The sequence below is a fragment of the Pinus tabuliformis genome, chromosome 1_1 (assembly GCF_031772625.1).
Source record: "Pinus tabuliformis cultivar Carrire ecotype Pingquan chromosome 1_1, CPIR1, whole genome shotgun sequence".
NCBI lineage: Eukaryota > Viridiplantae > Streptophyta > Pinopsida > Pinales > Pinaceae > Pinus > Pinus tabuliformis.
Window position 1 is genome coordinate 182,177,128 of NC_142297.1, and position 24,463 is coordinate 182,201,590.

Consider the following 24,463-nt stretch of genomic DNA (forward strand, 5'->3'; position numbering starts at 1 on the left):
ATATATAAACAAATTATAAATACTCTCGAGTTTATAAATTTATTTATGAATACTCTAGTTTATATTTTTAAAATTATAAATAGTTTAAATTCATATTCAAAATTAAAAATATTATCATCTATATTTAAAATTAAAAATATTATCATCCATATATAAAATTATTTATTTAAAATTATTTAAAAATATTATCATCCATATATAAAATTATTTATTTAAAATTATTTATGGATAATTATTGATATTTGGTTTAAATTGGTATATATTCAAATTTAATTAAGAGAATGATTTATTGGTATTAGAATTATTTATTTAAAATTATTTAATTATTAATTAAGAGAATGATTTATTGGTATTAGAATTATTTATTTAAAATTATTTAATTATTAATTAAGAGAATGATTTATTGATATTAGAATTATTTATTTAAAATTATTTATTGATAATTATTGATATTTTGTTTAAATTGGTATATATTCGAGAATGATTTATTGATATTTGCTTAAATTCAAAATTAATTTCATTTAATGAATAAGATGTTTATTAATAGAATGATTTATTGACATTTGATTTCAAATTAATTAATTTGAATTTAACTTCATACCCAACCAATTAATTAATTTGAATTTAACTTCATACCAAACCAATTCATATTTAGCTTTATGTTATTCATATTTAGCTTTATGTTATTCATATTTAGTTTGATATTTCTGGAATGACTTTTTTGACTTTCGGAGTCCAAATTCGACAGAAATAATTGAAGTGAAATCTTCATTTGTATTATTTAAACTGGTTTTTTCATTGTATATATGGATTCAATTTTTCATTGCATATATGGATTCAAAAACCCCTAGGGCAAGAGTTACCCATCTAACTTGTGATTTCAAAAAAAACTTACCGAATTTTAGAAAAATTAAATAAAAAACCCATAAAAAACTTAAAAATATTCACACTAAACTCAACTTCAAATTTAGCTTAATTTAATCAAAGCTTAATTTTATCCCACGACCATTTCAAAAAAAAATAGAAACCCTTCACACCCATTCCCAAACATATAACCCAGGTTCTTCGTAACCTCATTCTCCCAAAAATATAACCCATGTTCTTCGTAACCACATTCTCCCAAAAAGATAACCCATGTTCTTCGCAACGTCACCAAATTGAGTTCGTTCTTTCAGACATATAAACCCCATCTGCATAACCGCTCCAAGAAAATATAGATCTCCACATACTTGCACCTTGCCTGAAAGTCAAGCTACTTGTACCATGCTTCAATTAGAAACACTCAATTTACTTCTATCATTCTTTTAGTAACCACAGTAAAGTAACTTTTACTTGCACCAGCCACTCGTTTAATTTAGGTTGTAACCGCTATTTTAATATTTTTCACTTGATTTCGTAATCAGGTAATCAATTTTACTCCAACTACTTCTGATCAACAATGTCTGACAAGGTTCACCTCTAAAAAATTGATAATCAGACTCTAGTATCCAGTACAACATCCAAACAAGAATAATGTTAAAAAAATTCAATGATTCGTATCACTTAAACGCTAATACGTGATTGAATGCTATGCATTAACAGTACGAACTTTTGAGGTTCAGATTAATTATACTTGTCTTTGTGGATATTGTAAACCTAAATTACAGTAAATAAAATATTTAACGATCACCACCATCTGGAACCTCATTTACTCCAAACATATAGAGTTATGCTTTCCAATTTTCATCTTCTCATGTAAAATTCATAAAACCAAAATCCGTTGTCCAGATATCTTACATGTAGTAGCTTAGCATACCTTAAAGCAAGGACAGAAAACCACTAAAGACTTCTACAGAAACACACATTGCCCACCCGCCTATCATATTTCTGATATTTCCATCATAGGCCTTCTATGAATATCCTACTCTGGTACTGAGCCAACCCTAATATATATAGCATTATATGAGTTAAAAGCAAGAGTTTAAGCCAATTTGTCGCACTGAAAAATCGTCCAAATACCTAGCGCTATTGGCTTGCAAAAAGTTCCACATTTTCACCGACCTGCATTGCCAACGAGACCACAAATCAAATAAGTCTGCTTCTTGAGATCAAATTGTGTTTCAACAATGGTGAGATTAAAATTATTTACTTAACCCTGAGTATATGGTGCCTGAGCAGGCCGTGCATTGCCATCTGCAGGTGGAGAGGAAGTAGGGGGTGGAGGACGCTGGTAATTCTGCCTTGCTTGCTGCTGCATTTCTCTGCGCCTTTCAAAATTTCTTGATCGGTCAAAGTTCCGTGGTCTATCATTGGAGCGTCTTTCATTGCACCGTGCATTGTTCCTTACCCAGTCTTCATGGTACTTGGGATCATAGGGAACCGCCTGTCCATTAATGAAAGGTTCGCCTAAAACAAAAGCAAGAAGAATCAGAACAAAGCCAAACGTAACACCAGCCCAGTAGAGGCAGAAATTCCAACATTTAATAGGAATACCATTCAAAAATAACAAACAGGTCAGATGATAAAAGCATATTAATAATCTAAGATTATCAGTTAAAGGCTTTCCTAAAAGGAGAAAAAAACAATAGTTTTCAACCAAACACCACCATTATCTAACCCAAGAAATGCGTCTGCCCTAGAAAAGACATACTGTGTAACATGTTTCTGTCAACATCTCTGACCCACAAACTTTTGCAGGGGCCTTTATTGTGTGCCCTTTTAAGACGTTTGACTCAGTGATCCATGGATGGGAAAAGCAAAATCAACTATATTTCTGCAAAATATTGCTTCGAAGGTTAAGGGTTCGCTTTTCGCATTCAAACTGTGCACATCCAAAATGGTGGTGAGCAACAATCCCTGTTAAAAAGGGTTAAACAACAAAAACACGACAACCACTCGTTGCATTTTCCGCCTGTTTAAGAAAGGTCATAAATTGCTAACAACAACAATAAAAAATTATAGCTTATGCTGAAATGCACTCCTCCATTCATTTACATCAAATACCATAAGCTGTTGGAGTAAATGCACCCACCTGAATTGAACAAGTCATGATGTTGGCTACAGACAGATGACCCGGGTTAAACGAGATGGCTAGCTAAGCAAGCTACTCGCAATGTCACCCTTTTTACAAAAATGTGGTAATAAATCATGTCCCCTTTATTGGGCCAGGAGGTACTCTACACCTCAGTGTGGGGAGACCGGGGAGACGTAGTGAGGCATTAGATGAGATGTTGTGAAGCTAGATGAAATATTGGCATGAGGCATTAAAGCAGGGAGGCAGTGGAGATGTTGCAGTGAGGCATTAGATGAGATGTAGTGAGGCAGGCATTAGATGAGACGTTGTGAATGTAGTGAGGCAGGCATTAGATGAGACGTTGTGAAACTAGATGAAATATTGTCACAAGGTATAAAAAATAATGATGATGAAAAAAAATGTACAATTAAAAAAGTAATAAAAAGTTTAAAAATTACAAGTCCTCTCAATTCAACTCATTATATTGCAATTTTGTCATTATTAATAAACTTGTAAACATTTTTCAGACCTAACTATGACATTCCAAAAATTATGTTTAAATTTCTAATAAACATATAAAAAATTGATATTCACAATAAACTCATATATATATATATATATATATATATATATATATATATCAATTAAAGAAAACAATTATTAAACACGTAGAGAGAGATATGAGATAAATATATATATTATAGAACAAACTTGCATGGATCCATCTTAACTGAGTAATTCCTAATTTAGGAAACATTCAAGGAGGTCAAATCTCAAATCTTTCTTCAAGTTTTGCACTCCAAAAAAAGACTGCATCAATCTTGGAAGATTTGATATCTCTCATGTCCTAATTTAGGAAACATTCAAGGAGGTCAAATCTCAAATCTTTCTTCAAGTTTTGCACTCCCAAAAAAGACTGCATCAATCTTGGAAGATTTGATATCTCTCATGGTAGATCCAAGATAGGATGAATCCATACTCAAAGCATTAAATTTGATCCATTTTAAATCCAGCATAAAAGGACCAAATATCCCAAGATGCAAACCTCCTTTTTTGTGCAGAACTTGAGGAAAGGTTTTCACCTTGAGTGATCTGACTACTCTGGACACTTAATAGAGTCGGACTTGAGACGCTCAGTAGATCCAGAGTTAAAATTGAACTATGCTGGTTCATATCAAATTCAACCAACTGTTAAGAGTAAATGCATGGCTGGAATAATATTGACTATTGGCAGGCTGACCCTTGTCTTGGTTCCCTTGAGTGATCTGATTACTCTGGACATTTAATATAGTCGGACTTGAGACACACAGTAGATCCAGAGTTAAAATCGAACTATGCTTGTTCATATCAAATTCAACCAACTGTTAAGAGTAAATGCATGGCTTGAATAATATTGACTATTGGCAGGCTGACCCTTGTCTTGAACCAAGTACCACCAAACCCAGATTACAATAATTGCAATGTACCCCTTATTTACAGAAAAAACAACCACCAACTGTTGGAGTAAATGTACTGCTTAAATTGAACAAGTAACATTGGCCATTGGGCCTGGTTTTGAAAACAAAATGCCACCTGAGCTAAATATCTGCAACTCTGCTAAAATCCAGCACATTTTATGTTGATAGGCCTCATTTAAGGTTCCGAGAAATCAAGGTCTCCCTCCTCATATGTCAACATCCTCGTGGTAACGGAAGAATTCAGATCAATATTTTGGAAAACTGGAATAGGTGGATCATAGGAATGATGTTCTAACAAATTTAATGCCAATGTTAACTCTGAAGAACACCACTTTACAGGCAAATTCCATGGCATCCTCTGAATTCACTTACTATGTCAACCATCAAGACAACAAAATATTTTAAACAGGGCCTTTAAATGCTAATATCAATAACCTCAACATAACAAAACCAACTTAAAAGTTTACAAATAAAGTAAACAAAAACAGATGTACAAACTTTTCCGTCAGTAGAGGGCCATAGGAAAATATGACATTCCCACTTCATCTTCATAAAATCTGCTCAGAATTACTCCGTCCAGTATGGAAAATTGTTCCTATCACTAGCTCTAATTATCTTCTCATATCGCAATTCCCAGATTCATAAGTCCCTATTACCAAGATATGGTCATGTGTGGTGGTCAAAAATGCATTCATTGTGCTGATCTTGAGAAAAAAATGTGGAATGATTAAGGAGCCTTGGTTCTTTAATTATGTTTCTCTTTCTATTCACAACTCCGTCAAAACCCTATTCCCTCGCTGTTAGTTTGTGGGTCTGGAAGCATGGGGGCCAAAAGAAACTTCCGCGAGCATTATGGCCCACGGCAACTCTAGAATGTCTGTAGGAGACATCTGCAAGCAACAGAAATGTTTGGGCCTTGAGGCAGTGTAACAGAGATGGCGAAAGTCCAATTTGTTGGGAACCAAAAACATACAACAGAATATAATCAGAGAACAAACAGGAGAAAATAATGCTCAAAGATCATGGAGAATTTGGTCCAATGACAAGGCTCAACCAACTCAGATCACTGATAATCCTGTTGCACACAGTAAAATGAGGCATGTTGAACTTCATGCCCACTATCTCCAACTGCTCAAGAAAAGACTGTCACTCTTGCCTACTGTGGCACTGCTGATATCTTTATAACAGTCTTTATCTGAAGAGCCCAGTTTGTCAAGCTATGTGGTAGGCTACGTGGTTTGCTCAGCTTCAAGAAGCTGCAATTATTGTGGGGGTATCCTACAACTGTAAGTTCACCTCCTGAACCTCAAGGATATTGTACTAATGGAGAGTATTGAAACTTACAATTATGCTGGTTCATCACACACATCTCTGAAGCTTCTGGAGAGAGCCAATAAAAGAATCAAACTTAACACAAGACATTCAGTCCAATGATCACCTTGAGTGATTGTCAACTCAGAGGTCAATGGGCTGGTCACTTAGACAATGATCAACTAATGTATACCCGACTGAACAGTCAGATGAATCCTCTAGATCATCGAATTAACTTGAACAATCAACCAACAAGATAACACAAAATCACCGAAAATAGTAGTTACATTCGAGACTTGTTATTGAACAAAATCCTCCATAATTCAAGGAAATTGGTTAGATCTGGCAAGCTATAAATAAAGAACCCTATGGTTCAAATATGTAGCAATCATGAACAACAACATATTGTGATATCGTTCAACTAAGCATTGTGATGTTCTAATCATAATGTGTTGTGCTTTTATTACAATCAACATCTAGCACTTGGTTAGGGATTTGATCTTGCTATTGTTAGAATGTCTTGCAAGCCTGTAATTCTCATAGGGAATTCTGTTAAACTATGAGAATTCTGTTCAACAATATTCCTGTGAGTTTTCAAGGAGGGCATAATTTTGCTTGAATCTTTGTATGTCTGGTATCCAAAGCTTGAAATTAGAAAATATCCTATTAATTTGAATCTCGATGATGGCTACAAGCTTCGCCAATCTTGGAAGCAGGCTATCCATAGTCTGTCATTAATCCCTCCCCTTTTTTTACTCTTGGAGTCTTTCCTCCTATCTAGGTTCCTTCTATTTACAAACCTCCCTCCCCTGCCATATCTCCTAGCTTCACCAATTCCTTATATTATTATTTCCCAACAGCTTCATGACATTTTTACTCATTTTTCACCACTATTATATAATTTTCACCCTCTAAAACCTTAATTCCAGCACTCTCTTCTATCAAAATTTTCAGCTTTATTTTTCTATGATGATGTGTGGAGTGCCACTCTAAACATTGGGCATTTCAAAACCTAAAAAACAGTTCATCTCCATAAAGTTCCAAGGAAGTGTGAGCCGCCCTGTAGTCGTATGTCGCTCCAGTAAGTACCCCAAGCCCCTCAAACCTCCCAAAGCTTAGTGCGTGCAACATGTAGGACCTTTATACGAAGGTCTCTCAACGACTCCAAGTCGTTCGGGAAAATCACAGATTTGACAAAGTGTCTACGACCTGTACATCAGTCTCAATGCGATGAAGCCTTCTCGCTCATTAACTTACCATATCCCAAATAAGGTAGTATTTGATGTTTATCTACTGGAGCAATCATCGAATACGAGATTCCTCAATAATCAAATCCCCCCTAGTTGTCACAAAGAATCACAGTGGTATTCATCATGTGTACAAACAGCGCACTGATGAGCTTCCACAACCAAACAGCTTCACACAAGATCATACTCGTAGCTATGTTTTTGGTCTCGGCAATGCTTATAGCAACCGACTTCTGCTTCCTGCTCATCCATTGATATCAAAGCAGAATCCAGGGAGAACCAACAATGAGAAGTGCTCTAGCGATCCTTCACACTGCCTACCCAGTCAGCATTTGAATAATCATGCAGCTTCATATTTCTGGCAGTGTATCTCAATCCATGAGAGATTGTGCCTTGAAGATATCTAAGAAGATTCTTGGCACCAATCTAGTGAGGCTCAACCAAATATGAGCTCACCATGTTAACTGCAAAGCATATATACGAGTGACAGTTCACCAAGAACATCAATGCAGATGAGTTTATGAAACTCAGAGGCATTTCCCAAATCTGGTCCGGCATCACCACCATATAACTTCTAAAAGTTAAGATCCTCGAGGTAGTCACGGGCTTGCAATTTACCATTCCATATCTGGAATCCAACTACCTCTTACTTCTGCAAGTGAGAGGGTTTGCACCTATCAAAAATAGGTCGTTTCTCAAAAGGTGTTGGTATCAATGTTTTAAAACTCTGACTTCGACTCTGACTCAGCCAAGGATCAACTCCGACTCGATCGGCTTGATTTCAATGACTCAGTCATTGTAAAAATACATTAAATATTTATTTTTTATAAAAAAACCATAATTTTAAAGATTGTAAACATAATTTTAAAGATTTTCGTTCATGTTTCCAAACACACAGCATTATAATATAGATGGAAGACAACATATGATCAAAGTAGGCTCATGAACAATCCATTATATCAAAATGGCACCCAGTGCACTGTCCAATGGCAATACATAGTCAACTGTCATACATGATCAAAGACTCAAAACAAAAATCACATAACCAAGGAGGCTAGAAATGGCCTCTACAACAAAATTAAACTGTGACCAGACTCCAGTACTACTGGCTAGTAGCTACTGCCAGAGGAGCCAAGATCATGTCGATCAATCTCTAGATCATCATCAGAGTCAGACAGGGGACCCCATGGCTCCTCATCATCATCATCATCTCCAACTGCAACTGTAGAAGTGGTACCACTAGCAGGTTGTGCAGCAAAATGCAAGCTGAGATAGAGAAAATATGCACCTGCGCTTCTGTCGTGGCTGAGCAGAGGAAGCGTGTGCAACTAGAGTCCTTGTTGGCTGTGACATTGAGGCTGGTAGTACAGGTGGATCAGGATCTGCATTCAACTGAACATCATGATGCCTCTGTATCTAAATCTAATTCAAGATCCTCATCAGGATCAAACTCTGTTGGATGACTCTCCGCTACCCAATCTGATGTTGGATCAATGTCTTCCAACACAATGGGATCTGAATCAGGTCTTTTGTTCAACAATTGGTTTCGTCTAAGCCGGAGGTTGTATTGGACATAAACTAGATCATTTAACCGTTTTTGATCCAAACAGTTTCTCTTCTTTGTGTGAATCCTCTCAAAGACAGACCAATTGCGCTCACACCCAGTAGCACTACAAGTTTGACTCAAAATACAAATTGCAAACTTTTGCAATTCAGGACAATGGCCACCAAAAGCCTCCCACCATTGTGTTGCAAAAAACATAGGAGTGTAATGAGTTAGCTCAACAAAATTACAAATTATATCCAACTTTCAAATTATAAACGATTTAACAAAATTTAAACTAGGAAACCGGATTCATCCTAAACCCCCTGCGAATCCCGAATCCAGCGAATCCGACACGATTCGGTCCGGATTCGTGTCCAAATCACAGGACACGTCGTGTCCGTTTCGGACAGGTCGTGTCCGAGGGCGTGTCGCGATTTTAGGACACGTGTCCGGTTTCCAGGACTCGCTAAGCTCAGCGCGGGTATGAAAAGGGCGTGTTTGCTCATTAATATTTTCATTTGGTAAGTGATTTGTGCTGTTGCAGCAAGGAGTAGAGCATTTTGGCAGCTTCATAATCAAGTCTAGGCCCTAGTATTGATATGCTATTCATGGTAATGTTAAATTCTTAAAGTAAAAGTGACATTCTCCTTAATCTTCATTTTCATCCTCTTACTTAAATTTTTAACATTACCATGAAATGACTCAAGATGTTTGAGAGTGGTTCCGGCCTCATTGGATTTCATATGGAGAAAGTAGAATTTTATATTTCATTCAAAATCCAACAGACTTATCAGTTTTTCAGGATTTTAGTATTGGGGGATTGCAATGTTTCCATTGAATTTTGTCATGTATTAGGGTATGGAACTCGTATTTAATCAAGAGCACCAAACCAAGAGTTTCTGAATATGTCGCTCCCGCTCCCCACTTTCGCTCCCACTCCCAAGTAACATTGTTCCTGATGATATGGATCTAGACACCATTGTTGAGTTGGCATTGGCCAACATGGATCTCAATGATCCAATGCTAGAGCCTATTAGATTTGATGACTTAGAGGGGTCAGCCTCCATACCAGCAGATGAAAAGGCGACTATGTATACAGGGGAGGAGGAGGATGTAGAGGAGAGCAGTGGGGACCATGATGATGGGGACAGTGATGCTGATTCTGATGCTGATTGATGCCTTGAGGCTTGTATACCAGTAGTTGTTTTATATTTTCTATTTCTGTTTGCCATTGGCATTGCACCAACACTACCTATGTAACACATTTTGATTTGATGACTTAATGAGAAAACTACAGTTGTCAGTGTGTTTATCTTACTATCTTGTAGTTGTAAGTTGTCTTTCAGTTATGAATTATGAATCATGATTTAAATTTTTAATAGATTTATCATTTATGTGACCAGTACCATTGACATTTATTTGAATTTTGTATGTACTATGCATGCTAATAGCTATAGATGAAGATCTATGTTTGAAATCAATAAATTTGTATCATTAATTAAAATTTGTGTAAGAAATATGATAATATCTAACTTTTAATATATATATATATATATATATATATTATATATATTTTTTAATAAAATAATATATAACGTGTCTTGTTCCGGGGGGTCAGCGTGTCCCGAATCCGACACCACGAATCCCGAATCCTACGTGTCCCGAATCCCCGTGTCAGGTGACCTAGAATTTAAAAGAAAACAGTAAAACTATTAAGAATTTGAAAATTGAAATTTTTGTTTACCTAGCTCATCTGCTTCTCTTGCAATCTTTGGTAAGTTCTTCCCAAAATTACCCGAGACATTGCTGAAGGTCATGACCTGTCGGTGTATCTCCAGCTGATCAGACTCCAATGGGATCATGCGATCAATGCAGTCAATCAGTCCATCTCTGACCTCCCCCTCAAAGCTCCTGACTCCTTAGCTTTATAATGATACCGTGGGTTCAAAAAATACCCAGTTGCATGTATAGGGCGATGGAGTTGATTGTTCCATCTTTCATCAATGATTGCCCAAATGGGCCCATACTTAGCCACTCTATCCTTGTATGCCCTCTTTATTTGCTCCTTTGCTTGATCCATAGCCTCATAAATGAAGCCCATATCCAACCTTTCCCCATCCACCAACCGCAACACCTTAACCAGTGGCTCAGCAAGCTTCACAATCTCTGTTGCCTTTCTCCAAAAAGTTTCTTCATTAACTTTCTTTTTCAATTCTTTGCCTTCTGGTTCGTTAGACCAATTGCTTTGATTCCATTCATCACTGGAAAACATCTTTTGAAAGTTTCTATTTTGGGAAAGCATAGATTGCAATGTCAAAAAATGAGTAGCAAATCTAGTGATGGCAGGCTTAATAATATCCTTGCCCCCAGTGTGCTTCCTCATGAGGCTCAAAATCAATGAATGATTGTAGATAAATTTTGTTATGATTTTGGCATTATGTTACAGTGTTTTTGACCCAATCTATTTTTCCAGTATCCTCAAGCATGAGGTCTATGCAATGTGCAGCACATAGGGTCCAAAAGATGGTCTTGTGTTTTTCCTCTAACAGTTTACCAACAAGAACATAGTTAGAGGCATTATCTGTGATGACTTGAACAACATTAGCCACCCGCACCTCCTCAACAACCTGATCCAATAGCTGAAACAGCAATTGCCCATCTTTTACCTTATCAGATGCATCAACTAGTTTTAAAAACATGGTTCCCCGTGGGCAGAAGACAAGAAAGTTTATGATGGTACGGTTTCTTTAATCAGTCCATCCATTTGACAAGATTGTGCATCCTGTTCTTGCCCACGACTCCTTGAAATCTTTCAAATACTCGTTAATGGAGTCAATTTCTTTTTGCAAACGATACCCCCTTAGCTCATGCATAGTAGGGCCTTTGAAGCCTTTTCCAGCAGCATGTATGGCATCAAACATAGGCTCATAATATGGTGAACGGGAAGCATTGAAGGGGATATCAGCATCATACCACCATCTAGCTATGTACTCACAAGCAGTCTCCCTCAATTCTTTCTTCCAATGGTCATCTAAGGTGAGCTGCATTTGACTTTTACTAAATTGAGAACCATGTGCATCTGATGGAGAGGAGGGAGTGAAATAACTTTTGATAGTCATATCACCCTTGTTCATTCTACCCTTTCCCTTATCTTGAACAGAACCAAAAGAGGGAGGAACATCTCAGAAAGGGTTGGATGCATCAGTATGAGGGATAGAGGAAGAACACACAAAATCATAATTGGGGTTGGTAGCCATCATTTTTTGCATCTCCCTCTTTCTCCCAATTTCAGCCTCTAACTCTCTTTGCTTAGCCTTATCTTCTTTAAACTTCTCAAAGTTGGCCAACAATTACTTCCTAATCTCCCCAATTTCTGGTGAGGTACATGGAGTAGTTTGGCCTCTAATCCCCGCCAAGTGTTGTTTCAGCCTATTAATGCCCCCAGAACCTTTTTTAATTTTCCTATGGCAAAAATTTGCATTGCATTTGACTATCAACCATTTCAACATATGCCCAAGAAGGATCTCTCGCTCTAGGTGCCATTTTTTGACCAGGAAATGAAAGCAAACAATCTGAAAATGAAAAAAAAAAACATTGATTCAATGTTAATTTCTTTCACAAAAAAACACTCTCTAGGCTTTCTAGATATGCACCCTAAAATTTAATAAGCAAAAATAGATTTGTAGAAGTGAAAAAAAAATACCTCCAAGCACAAACTACCTCCTCAAGCTAGCTCCAAGAATCAACTCCTCAATGCTAACTCCAAATGGCTGCCCAAGAAGCTCCTCACTCCAGCTACAATGCTTGCCCAAGACTCCTCACTGCTGCTCCAAAAACAAACTCAAGAACTGCTCACTAACTCTCATTGAAGTTCTCACTCAAATGCATGAGATGGTTGTGAGAGAATGAGAGCATTTGAGTGTGTTAAATAGGGTTTGGAAGGGGGACTAGACCCCAAATAGAATTTAACTAAATTATAAACACATTGGAGTCCCCAACAATCAACTAACACTTAAAAAAAAATTAAAAAATATGAGAAATCACATTTTTTGGGGGTTACAGGCCGCAATTAGTGACTCGGCCGAGTTATTGCAGAAATGGCCGAATTGACTGAGTCATGCAATAACTCAGTCGAGTCAACCATGACTCGACCTCCCGTACTATTTTTTCTACCGAGTCACAAAAAACTTCAACGACTCGAATCAACTCGGCCATTTCGAATTCGATTCGACCGAATTTTAAAACACTGGCTAATATGAGAGGCCTATCATCCACAACCTTCAAACAACGGTTTGGATCGGCTTGACTTTTAGTGAATCTCAGCTTCATCGAACAACTATCAATCCTCTCATATTAGGCCTGGGGTGTTTTACTTCAAGCCATAGAGGGCTTTCTTCCACCTATATACATGAGATTCCCAATCATGAATCTCAAACCCCTCAGGTTGTTCCAAACCTGTGGACCTGCTACATGAGGGGAATGGTCCCCTTGTAAGATTTTCCTTCGATACATCTCAGACATGTACCTTCACGCTCTTCTTGAATTCAAGATGCTCTTCTTGAATTCAGGTATCTGAGTCACCATCTAACTCACATTGGTTAGGGCCTCATAAAGTAGATTTCAAGTGTTATAGATGAGATATGTCATGATCCCCAATGGACTATCTTGCAACTTGACACAAATTGCCAACCCTAAACCCATGAGTAAAAGCATCTTTGAAAGTTTCATTTTCAAACACATACCTTTCCATCGATGAATGCCACCCTGTAACATTTGACTTCCATTGCCGAAATGGACACCAGGTTCTTCTTGTGATCAGGTACATAAAAGAGATTCTGTAAATGAATCGAGTTACCCTCATTCAATTGAGGGGTAACATTCCCTACACCCTTTCCGAGATAGGTGGCATTGGCTCCAAGTATAATCCCACGATTGTTTCCATCTCTACCAAATTAGAGAGAGCACCCTTCTATCTGATGAAGTGCCTTGAAGCACTATAATCGATAAGCCAGATTCCCAAAGAATCTAAAGGAGAGGGCCAATACAAGATAGCGCTTCTTTATCTTATCGGAAACAACATTGGATTCTTCATCCCTGGGGTTCCTTGATTTCTTTGAAAAGTCTGTCATTTCTTTGATGACCTGCATTACCAGTCATTCCTCTGACAGTTGAAGATGTCTATGGAATGATTGTTATCATCATCAAGTGATGTGTCCCTGCCATTCGGACACTCCTTCGCATAATGGCCAAACTAGTTATCTGCCTTTCCTTCCACCCTGAGATCCAATCTTCCTAATGAAGTGATCTTTAGGTAGGCCATGTTCCGCTGCGCCATTCTGATAATATTCTCTGCTTCGACTTCACCCTCAATGAATTTGAAGAGGGATGAGGAATCCATTGATCCTTTTGTTCTTTCCCAATTGTCCTCTATGATTGCTCTTTCACTCTTGCTTGGGCTTTGTCTTCACCTCAACTCTAATACCATGTTAATTTTAGATATGTTCTATGCTTAGAGCAATTTATTTCAATTTACACAGTTAGCTCAATATCTTTTCCATATTAGCAATCACATCAGCATTAAAGTAAACTGCAAATAGAACATAAACATAAATCACAGAAGACAAGCCAAGACAAGGGTACACAAGATGTGGTGCTAGCCAGGGACAAACCCCAATGGGGGAAACCCTTGATCAATTCTTCTTATATGATCTTCAATAGTTCAACAAAGAGAGAGAGAGAGATAATACATTTACAACATAATTCAACACTTCGACTTGACAAGATAAGAACATAGATCTTCTCTAAGAAGATGTCTCATGAGGTAACTGATACAGAGTCATGTGATTCCATCAACCTATCATAGTGTTGCACCATGCTGCACCATCATACCATGTCCATCATCACAGAGCTGCACCATGCTGCATTACTACTGAGTTGTACCTCATCATGTTGGACCCATCTTGCTGCTCTTCATCATCATGCTGCACACGTCATGTTGTTGCACCTCCTTGTGTTGCATCTTCAAATTGTACCTTACTGTGCCTTTCATGTTGCATCCCCTTGTTTTCCATCTTCATACACTTATGTTGCACCTTGGTACACTTATGCTGCAACTTGGTACACTTGTGTTGCACACCCTAATACACATATGTTGCACCTTGATACACTTATGTCGCACCTTGATATGCTTGTGTTGCACACCCTGATACACATATGTTGCACCTTGATACACTTATGTTGTAATGCTGCAATTCAGGGACTGTTTAGGGTACTGACCACAGTCCCTAACAACCCATCTAAGCTGGCCCAGAATTGCTCTTAATGACTGCGGTTGTCCTCCAATGAGATGTTGCCCTCCACGCTTCATCATTACAGTCCTCCTTGATATAGTAGACCTCCCAAATAGTCCCACTAATGAACTGTTGTAACCTTTTATTTTCTTGTGGCTAGGGCAGTCATGAGACTACATATAAGGAACCATTCAGATTCCTTCTCACAGCAGTCTAAGGGCACATGAAACCCTCCACAAATGCAACCTAGAATAGTATTAAGGTGACTGCGTTTAGGCTTGCGTTCAACCATGTATAGACTGCGTCTAGGGCATGTTTAACCCTTCCTTAGATATGTAATTAAGGCTCCTTTAAGGCTTCCTCATGTCTGCAGATTAGGGTTGCCTTGCTAGGTCTAGAAGTTCCCCTAAACAGTGGGTAGATCTCCTTTCTTTGCTACAGCTAAGAAGCCTCTTTTGACTGTGGTTTAGGGCATCCTCTAGTTGTGGATTAGGGCTCACTTTAGCTACGTATTAGGGCTCACTTCGCTGCAGATTAGGGCTCTTCTACCTGCAGATTAAAGCCTCTTAAATCTGCAGCCAGATCTCCTACAAGTCTACGGCGAGGGCACTCCTAGATGACCCTTCTTTAGGGCTGCGTAGAAAGCATCTCCTCTAGACCTCCTCTTCCACTAAATACCAAACAAGTGGAGAGTGAGACCAGAAGAGATGATTATCAAATGACTTGAAGTCCTCCTTTATTTATACTAAAACGTTGAGCACAAGTGGGGTATATTTGGTTGCTGGCCGACCTTGACGAATTGTCCCATAACATAAATAAATTCATATCTCCATGAATACTTATCGGAATCGGTTGATCTTTAGATCAATCCTACACCTCTCGGGATCCAAGAAAAATACTAGTTGCCATAAATAAGATGACCCACATGGTGTTTGGCCCTAGTTGCCAATTTTAACAAAATCTCTATCTAGAAGATTAGCAGTAGACTCTTTGAAATGTAATGGATGTTGTACCAAAGCCAAAACAACTTTTTAATAATCTACTTTCTAAAAATAGATCACGTGGCAGGCAAAATGCAAATCAAACCATAAATCAAATCATGATAGGCTTGAAGATTTCAAATCAGATAATTATGAAGAGAATATTAGGTATGAAATTCAACCAGAAAAATTGATGTGTAATATCCCCGATGGGGGTGTTGAACAACGTGATTTCAAGCCCCGAAGGCCTGCATGGGGATTGATGATGGGCACATGGATGCAAGCACAAAGGCCTGCCCCCAAGCCTTCTTCAGGTACCTTGAGATCAAGGGCACTGAACCTTGAGTATGTGAAACATTTGCTCTTTAGGGTGCGTTGCAAGTGGTGGCATCAAGGGAGCATTCATAGCAAGGGAGGAGGCCCATTAACCCAAACAAGGCTTGGCTCAATTTCAAAATCCTGCATGGTGAATGGTGTTATTATGACTCCTAGTGTGTGAGGTTGGAGAGGAAAATTGCTAAGTCGCGAGCGCGATTGGTGTGGGAAAAGTGGCAGATTTACCGTCGACGGTCCTTCTGGCGCCCGTGAGGGTATATCCTAGTGAAGTATTGGTTAAGCCTATGTATACATTTAGTGGGTCGAAGCAGCCGATGGGATAATTCATTTATCCTGGAGCAACAGTGGTTCAACAGAGGGTGGGGAATTCTTCTGTCGAGCAATTAGGGTAGGGAGGTGCATGTTTGGGCGTGGAGAGACTCTGTTCTTGGTGCCCTCACTAGTTCTTTAGCTAGGGTAATTTCATCCTGGTGGCGTAGTGCACCATGGGTGGAGACTAGGTGGCGAGCAACATTTTCCCCTCGCACACCGATGGTTCTGTGTTGTTGGTGGTGAGACCAAGTGCCCAATAGCTCAGCTCAGGTAGTAGTCAGACAGTCTTGGTGGTAGAAGGAGGGAAGCCCTCTATTGCTCTTTCAATCGATGTTTTCTGGTGGATTGAAATGAGGTCGACACTGTTGTACCTATTTCCCGTATGCAGTCCTTGGCTGCAAAAACTACGCCAAAAAACCAACTCAACCAGTATTTAGGCTCAAGTTGGCCCTTGAACCAGAGGGGGCTTCCTCAGTTGTTACAAGGCTTTGTTTAACACTGTTCACTTGTCACTGAACAGCAGCCTTTGAAGCACAATGGCCAAATTTATGGGTTTAATTGGGGTGGTAGACGATCAATGACAATTCCTACTCATGATTTAAAGGCTCTCTCATTGGGTTCCTTTTGAAAGTGTCAGCTTCCAGTCTGACAAAATGACTTGATTTGTATAAGAATTTGGCAAAAGAATGTAAGGAAATTCCTAATAATTGAGTAGCCAGATTTATTACTTGACCACTAGGAAGATTTGGATGCATGTAAAAGATTTCTACAGCCCAACAAAACAAACTTAAAGGAAAACAAAATGGCCAGACTGGAACCAATTCTAAGAGGAGCTATTTCAGACAAATAGCCTAATAAGCTAATCTCTTTTAATGGTTGTCAGAAAGCACAAAACAAAAACCAGTTAAAGAGGAGTTATGATGAACAAACAGTCCAATAAACAAATCTCTTTCTAAAGATAATGACAAACCTTCCTTTAAACACTTTTATCATGTGTAGAAATAAGATATGAAAAACTGGAAAAACATACTTGAAGCACAAAATTCTATCAAAACTAGAGAGGTAAGGCTTTCATTAGAAAAACTACAACAGAAGTTTTATTACAGAGTAAAGAGTTTTGGCATCAAAAGCCCACACCTATTACTTCAATTGATGAAGTATTTATACAATTTATTACAAAATATCTTGATAAAAATATCAAGGGCTATTACAAATATCTGAAAATTGTATTACAAAAATAGAGCACAAATAAATGTAACTAAAACTATTTGAAGAGTTTTGGTACTATCCTTGAGGATTTATGTTGCTAAAGAAGAGGAATTCGAAATTGTTTACAACTCATATTTGATGAGGTGGCCTCCAAGTCACTCACTGTTTTTGAGATTTTTTCTCCCGAATTTCTAAACAATAAGGTCCAGTCATGCCTTTGTATATCTCAATCCGAGATAGTTCTATAAAAATTAAGAGAGGTTATTGTAGATGAATATGTTCTTGAGATAAACCTCTCTCAGTTTCCCAAAATTCGGCTCCAACTGTTCATAATACTTTCTGCAAAAAGATGTCTAAAAAGGAATTCACAGTCTGAAAAATAGGTTGTGAAGATGTCTGTTCATAATACTTTCTGCAAAAAGATGTCTAAAAAGGAATTCACAGTCTGAAAAATAGGTTGTGAAGATGTACTTGTATATCTGAAGTTGTGTAAAATCTAAAGTAGGTTATTGTACTTTAGAATCTTAGGAACACAAACCTCCTTCAATTCCTCAAGAATCATCTTTTATTGGCCACAATCTATTCTGCAAAAATATGACTAAACAGGAAAAATTCAGGAACATATGTCTTCAAAGTTTCTTTAAAATCTCCCAAACCATAAGAGTTGTTACAAAACTGGGAGAGGTTTTTGTTAATAATGATGTTGGCAGAAAAAACCTCTTTCAGTTTCATAAAATTCATTCTTATGGGTTCAGAAACCATGTCCTAAATCAATGCGGCATATAGGAAAAAACATAGTTTCAATTGACCATGAAACAGGCAATGGAACGGAAGCGTTGTGGGCAACTAACATGGTGAATTATTGGATGAAGGGCGGCGGATGGATGATGTGGCGGATGAAGTGGAATGAATGTGGCGCGGTTAGTGAAGGTTGACCATTTGACTTATTGAAAACCGTCGGTGGGATTTCGAGGGGTAGGCTGAACAGTTTATGGTTTCAGGGGGACATGTCCCGAATAACTAAAAGGTGGAGGTGGTGGTTTAAGATGCAGTTTGAAAAGTCGTCGACTTTGGGACCCCTTCTAACGATAGCCTTCAGACGGCAAAGGAGGGCCGAGAAGGATCCTCCACTGCTAATCTAGGCGGGATTGATCTGAGTCGTTACAATTTGCTGAAGACTTATGTCATGGTGATGTGACATCTTTGTCACCTTTCAACCTTAGGATTAGAAAACATGCACTATCCAATTATTGCAAATGCCAAACTATATAACAAAATTAAATCCCAATTAAAGAATTTAAACATTGTCAAGCAATAACTTATCAAAAGCGGGTAAAACTGTTTAAAATAAAAATTTTAATAGACTTTGATACGTGAACAGTTGGAAACGATGGCCGCGGTGATTTCTTTCTGTACAGGGGAGGGAACCCTAGCCCTTGAGGTTGTCGGCGGCGGCGTGGGAGGGAAGGACGCAGTCCTCGCCTCTCACAGTCTCGATTTACAGAGCATGGTGCGGGTAAGCAGCGACGGATTGATCAAGCGGCCCATAGCCTGGGAAGAATCGATCTTCCTCAATGCAGCAGTCATTTCTAAAACAGATCTGAATGAGAACCAAACAAAGACGACGGAGGCCAAAGATCTGCAGACATTTTTTGTCCTGGGGCCCAGAATCCATCGAGGGGGCTGGAATAAGTTAGAGATCGGCCTGTATTTCAAGAGATTGGCTAGCCTATTGGGCGTCAAGAGGATATACATCCAGGCGTTTGATGCATGTAAAGACAGGGGACCCCAAGGGGCAGATCCGCTTTTTCACCCTTATGCATGGCCCCATATCAGCAGATCCAGGCCGGATCTATATGATACGATGTTTTTCAACAGAGGGTTTGCAGACTATGTCGTGCAAACGAGAGATCACCCCAACAAGAACCCTGATCTGGAAAACAGCTCATCAGATCAGGCTAAATATTGCAGATCTGAGGTGGAGCTATCTGATCGGACCAGATCCAGGCAGAAGATAGATGGAAGTCCGCCAGATCCAGAAATCAAATCCGTAAAACAGGACTTGATCACGGTAGACACAGCGGACCAGAAGCAAATCTTTATCAGATCAACAGAAGGCAGACACGTCTGCGTGCAGATCTGGAAATGGATGAGTGTATTGGAGTTAAAAAAAGAGATCCAGGACAAACTAGGAATTCCAGTTGCATCACAAAATCTACTTTTTTCAGGGCTCTGCTTGCAGGATCAACATACACTCCAGCATTACAGGGTAGCAAAGGACTCAACTATCATCCTCAATCTCCGACTGCGAGGTGGATCTAAGGGAGCTTCCTCAAAACCTTCAAGTACCTATCGAGATGCAGCCAAAGGGAAAGAACCCCCAAAGGGGAAAGAATCTACAGCTGCTAATGTAACTCCAGGGCAGTATATCGTGGATCAATCGCCAGAGAGTCCATCCATCTCCCTAGATCTACCAGAGGTAAAATACATATTCTCAGATCTACAAAAAAATGCTGTTATTTGTAGATTTAACGGTTTTTGGCCTAAAACTGATGCATTATACCAATGGATCCACACGGCTTGGACAAAAAATTGCCAAATACACTTATGCTCTAAGGGCTTCTTCATAGTAACTTTCCTCGTAGAAGGAGAAAAGGAAAAAATTCTCGATCAAGGGCCATGGTTCTACGGCAGTGCAGGACTTTTTGTTACCCCTTGGTTCCCGGAGTTTGATGCCAATACTATGGTGGTATCAAGGATGCCAGTATGGGTTAGACTGCACAACCTCCCGATACATTTTTGGCACTCCAAGGCCTTACTAGCTATTGGGAATACCCTCGGGAGAACGTTAAAGATTGATACAGAGAGACATATAAAGGGAATCTTTACCTTTGCTAGAATATGTGTCGAGGTAGATCTTAGCCAAGGATTACCTGAAAGCATCATTCTGAACTTCAACAATGCGCAGTGGAAACAATCTTTGGACTATGAGAATACAGCTTTCAGATGTAGGGGATGTCAACAAACAGGTCATCTGTACAATGCATGTAAAAGCCTCAACAAAAACAGGCCACAACAAAGGAAGCCCAAAGGATGGCAGAATATAGATGATGCCAAAAAGAAGAAAGCCTCTTCGATATCAGAAGACGAAGACTCAGAAGCAGAAGAGGATGATACCATCGTAGAGGAAGCCGAGACAGGGAATCAGAAGGAAAACATATCAGACAAGGCTCCACGGGTTCATCCAAATCAGGCAGAGAAGATAAACGATGATCCGAACATGGGAGGGACAAAACGACACCATCTTTCAGACACATCAGACTCAAACAAGGAATCAGGCTCGCAGAAAGTTGAAACACAGTTAGTCATAGCCTCGATCGAGCCCACCCAAGGAGAATGGCGCAAGGTCGAAAAGAAAAAAGGAAGAAAAACCTGAAAGTATATCTAGTTTTTCTTGCTTTCTATACTTCTTCTCTCTCTCTCTCTATTTCTTTTCATCATTTTTGCACGTTAGTCATGTAACGTTGCGTCGGGTGCCATGGCACTGGAGCCCATTAGGCAGCTTATGGAAATGCATCATGCATCTGCAATTGTAACTTTTCATTCTTTAATAAAAGGTTACAGATTTTTCCACTGGAAAAAAAAAACTTATCAAAAGTAATCATGTTACAACAGGCACCTTGCATTTCACACAGGTCGTTTCGTCCGAAGCCTGATACAGCAGACCCTATGGGTGGCAAGGCCTATCCGAAATGGCATCAGCATCCATTAGAAAACATACAAGACACGGTGGCCCTAGGGGTGGTCGTCTTTGCTCGTTGGATTCGCCAAGCCATAAGGGAGGAAGATCTGGCGCAATTGCGAGGATGGTTCAAAGATTTAGGGAGGCAAAGGCCCTGGAGTTTCAATTGGTGGCCAAGGTGGCCACACCATAAGAAATCGGCACCGAGGAGGGTCTTTAGTCACGAAGGAGGATGGAGTCAAGAGGTAGCGCACCATGGAGGAAGGAGGCAACATGCCATGGAGGATGGATCGTTGTCAGGGCCTCATCCAGACAATTATGGATAGATTGGCTACCGCAGAGCGTGTGAGGCAGGAGGAACATGCAGAGCTTATCACAACACTAAACAAGATGTACTATTTTCAATGCCATACCTAGGAACATATGGTGGTGGTCTAGTGCGGCCAAAATCTACTCTCCAAGAAAGTTGAAAATTTGGATGCATGGATGGCCTATTTCGAAGAGCATGTGCAATGCGCCTTCCACCCTCCTCTGCCTCTTGGAACAGCCCCATAAACCCAACCTCTATCACTTCTGACAATTGATATGATATAAAGTGTTTTATGTATATTGCTTGTCTTTTGGTGCTTCTGGCCCTTTCAACTGTGGTTTTTGTTACTTTCTATTGTTTTGTTTTACTGTCACTTGCTACTAGCAATAATCAACAAACCTAGTCAGAGTGAGACTATCTCTGTTTTTTTAATGATGTAGTACACTTTTTTGAAGAATGAATAGAAGACCAAAAAAAGGAGAAATTCAACCAACAAAATCATAATTTGGATGGGTTTTGAGTTTAACATCCCACACCCAGGGCAATAGATATGTTTGTCACAACCTGGAAAGGGGGTGAAAGAGGAAGGGGCATATCACCTAAATGGGGAGACAAGGGGGCATATTCTCTGGCAATACAAGCTCAAGATGCACCACAGCACAAAACACCAATGTTACCACCCCTAATTACCATTGCAACAATGTAATTTCGTTTAATACCAATGTTTTGTGCATGAACATTAATGGCATATTTTTCTAACATACATAAACTTTGAAATTTTAGGTGTGCTTAATTCTTAATATGTTAGACTATATTTCAGAGATAAAGCAGAGAAAGCTCGGACTCCTAGGCAGCTTAATGTGTAATTCATGTCAACTCGGTGACAATTTTTGGCATTTCCCAGATGCAATTTTTTATTTTCGATAATAAGGAGGTTACGAGTCTTTTGCAGAGGGAAAAATTATCAAGTGGGTAAAACCATATTGCCCAACCAGCCTACTTGTGACACAATTTCAGTTCAACTCTGAGCCGTGGTTGCAAAGTTGGATATACATGAAACAGGCCCACTATTGTTAACATTCCAACACAAGCCCCACCACAGTTAGCAGAGTTCAATTCCATGGTCCAAACATCTACTCAGAAACTTAAAACGGAGAAGGCTCTGCTGAAACAAGCAACAAGATACATATTAAGAAAATTACAACATACCTCCATATGATTTAGCTCGAGGGTCCAAGTAGGAATCAGGAAGCACCCAGCGGACATTCTCCATGGCTGCAAAACAACCCATAAGCTTCAGTAAAACCGCCAGAGGTACGATTACAATAAAAGCAAGGAAACATAAAAATATTACAATTATAATCAAAAAAGATAAAAATCTCATTAAAAAGAAACGCATACGCTTGAGCTTATAAGACAACTCTTCCGATATCAGGCAGCCAAATGCATAGTAGTGCTTTGTAGAGACTGAATAAATCTTCATCCTGGCTTCCTCCTCACTGCAAAACCAGAAAGAAAACAAATCCAGTTTCATTACACACTAATCTAACCTCTAAACTCCTGAATCCTGAAACCCTAAACCCATAAATACCTAAAACCCCAAGCCAGAAAGCCTGAATCTATGAAACCCTGTAACTCTCGAATCCAAAAGCCATAAACCCCTCAACACCCCCAAAAACACTTGTCAAAGAAAAAAAAGCCGAAACCAACAAGTCCCCCATGCAACCAAGTGCAAATACGAACCAATAAAACGCAAGGGATACCCTTCGAAACGCTCACCTTCCGACAATCTGGGCAAGGGTCTTAATATAGCTATCAATGATTTCATCTCTGGTAGGATTGCCCTGTGGGGGCTCCATGACAATGAGCCAGTGCTCGTAATCGCAACCATCCAGCAGAATAGTCTCCTTAGGGGGACGATTGCTCCAGTTGGGCGAAGGATCCGTCATCGACGAAGTGGTAGGATTAGCCGCAAAACACCTCGTATTGTTCAGGACTAGGGCCTTAGGTCGGAAGGTGGAAACAGCTCCCAGAAACCTCCCACCGCGAAACCCCATGGTCGAGACTCTGCCATTGAAGGCACTCTGAAATGTGGCCCTTGTTGTAAAGAGTGCGACTCCTCTGTTAGAAGAGATGCCCAGCGTTGGCCTCAACAGAAGAGCCCTTCCCAATATCATCTTGGTTCGCGATTGTTTCAGAGGCAGGAAATGTAGTAAATAGCGTCCACAAATAAGCGAAGCAGCGAATCAGCCAAAGGGATCACAGAACTGTGCTATTTATGTAAAACCCTACGGAGAGGAACGAGAGTTTATCGCTAAGGGTTTAAGCCCGGCTGTCCACGTTCTTATCATCATAAGTCCCTGGAAAATATAATTTAAAAAATAATAATAATAATATTTATAATATGGTTCTAAAATCTTCTAACTTAAAAAATAATAACAAAATTAATAATATAGTTCTAGAATCCTCTATGTTTATAAGAGCCTTTTCTTTTAGATATCCTAGAGAAGATATTTTTGGTAATGTGCACGTTCCTTGTCATGCGTTTCGTGTTTGGATCCAAATATAATTGTTGGTATTTTAGGGAAAAAAAATGTATTTCGTGTTTGATCCAAAGATAATCGTCGATGGTGTTGTAGTAAAAAAATAGTTCTGTTTGATGGTTTTTTACACTCAATCTATAGTAGTGACCTTTATGATTCATGAATGTGTATTAATGTTGAATTTATAT

The 24,463-nt window shown here is 39.0% G+C and overlaps 1 protein-coding gene across 1 annotated transcript; it reads right to left on the reverse strand.

The window, feature by feature from the left end:
• Nucleotides 1-1,557: 1,557 nt before the first annotated feature.
• LOC149212141 (multiple organellar RNA editing factor 8, chloroplastic/mitochondrial-like) lies at nucleotides 1,558-23,998 on the reverse strand. The gene is made up of 5 exons (XM_089391733.1): nucleotides 23,512-23,998; nucleotides 23,134-23,231; nucleotides 22,942-23,007; nucleotides 2,134-2,385; nucleotides 1,558-2,040 (listed from the first exon to the last, which is right to left on the reverse strand). The coding sequence occupies exons 1-5, from the start codon at nucleotides 23,907-23,909 to the stop codon at nucleotides 2,033-2,035; spliced, it is 822 nt and encodes a 273-aa protein (XP_089247859.1). The 5' UTR covers nucleotides 23,910-23,998; the 3' UTR covers nucleotides 1,558-2,032.
• Between the last annotated feature and the right edge of the window lie 465 nt (nucleotides 23,999-24,463).

Bases quoted from the DNA above. Each gene is read 5' to 3' on its own strand.
- LOC149212141 (XM_089391733.1), bottom strand. From the start codon at position 23,909: ATGATATTGGGAAGGGCTCTTCTGTTGAGGCCAACGCTGGGCATCTCT. The intron at 23,008-23,133 runs GTATGCGTTTCT...GTTGTTTTGCAG, and splicing joins GTTGTCTTATAAGCTCAAGC to CCATGGAGAATGTCCGCTGG. The intron at 2,386-22,941 runs GTATGTTGTAAT...CTTTTGTTTTAG, and splicing joins TCGAGCTAAATCATATGGAG to GCGAACCTTTCATTAATGGA.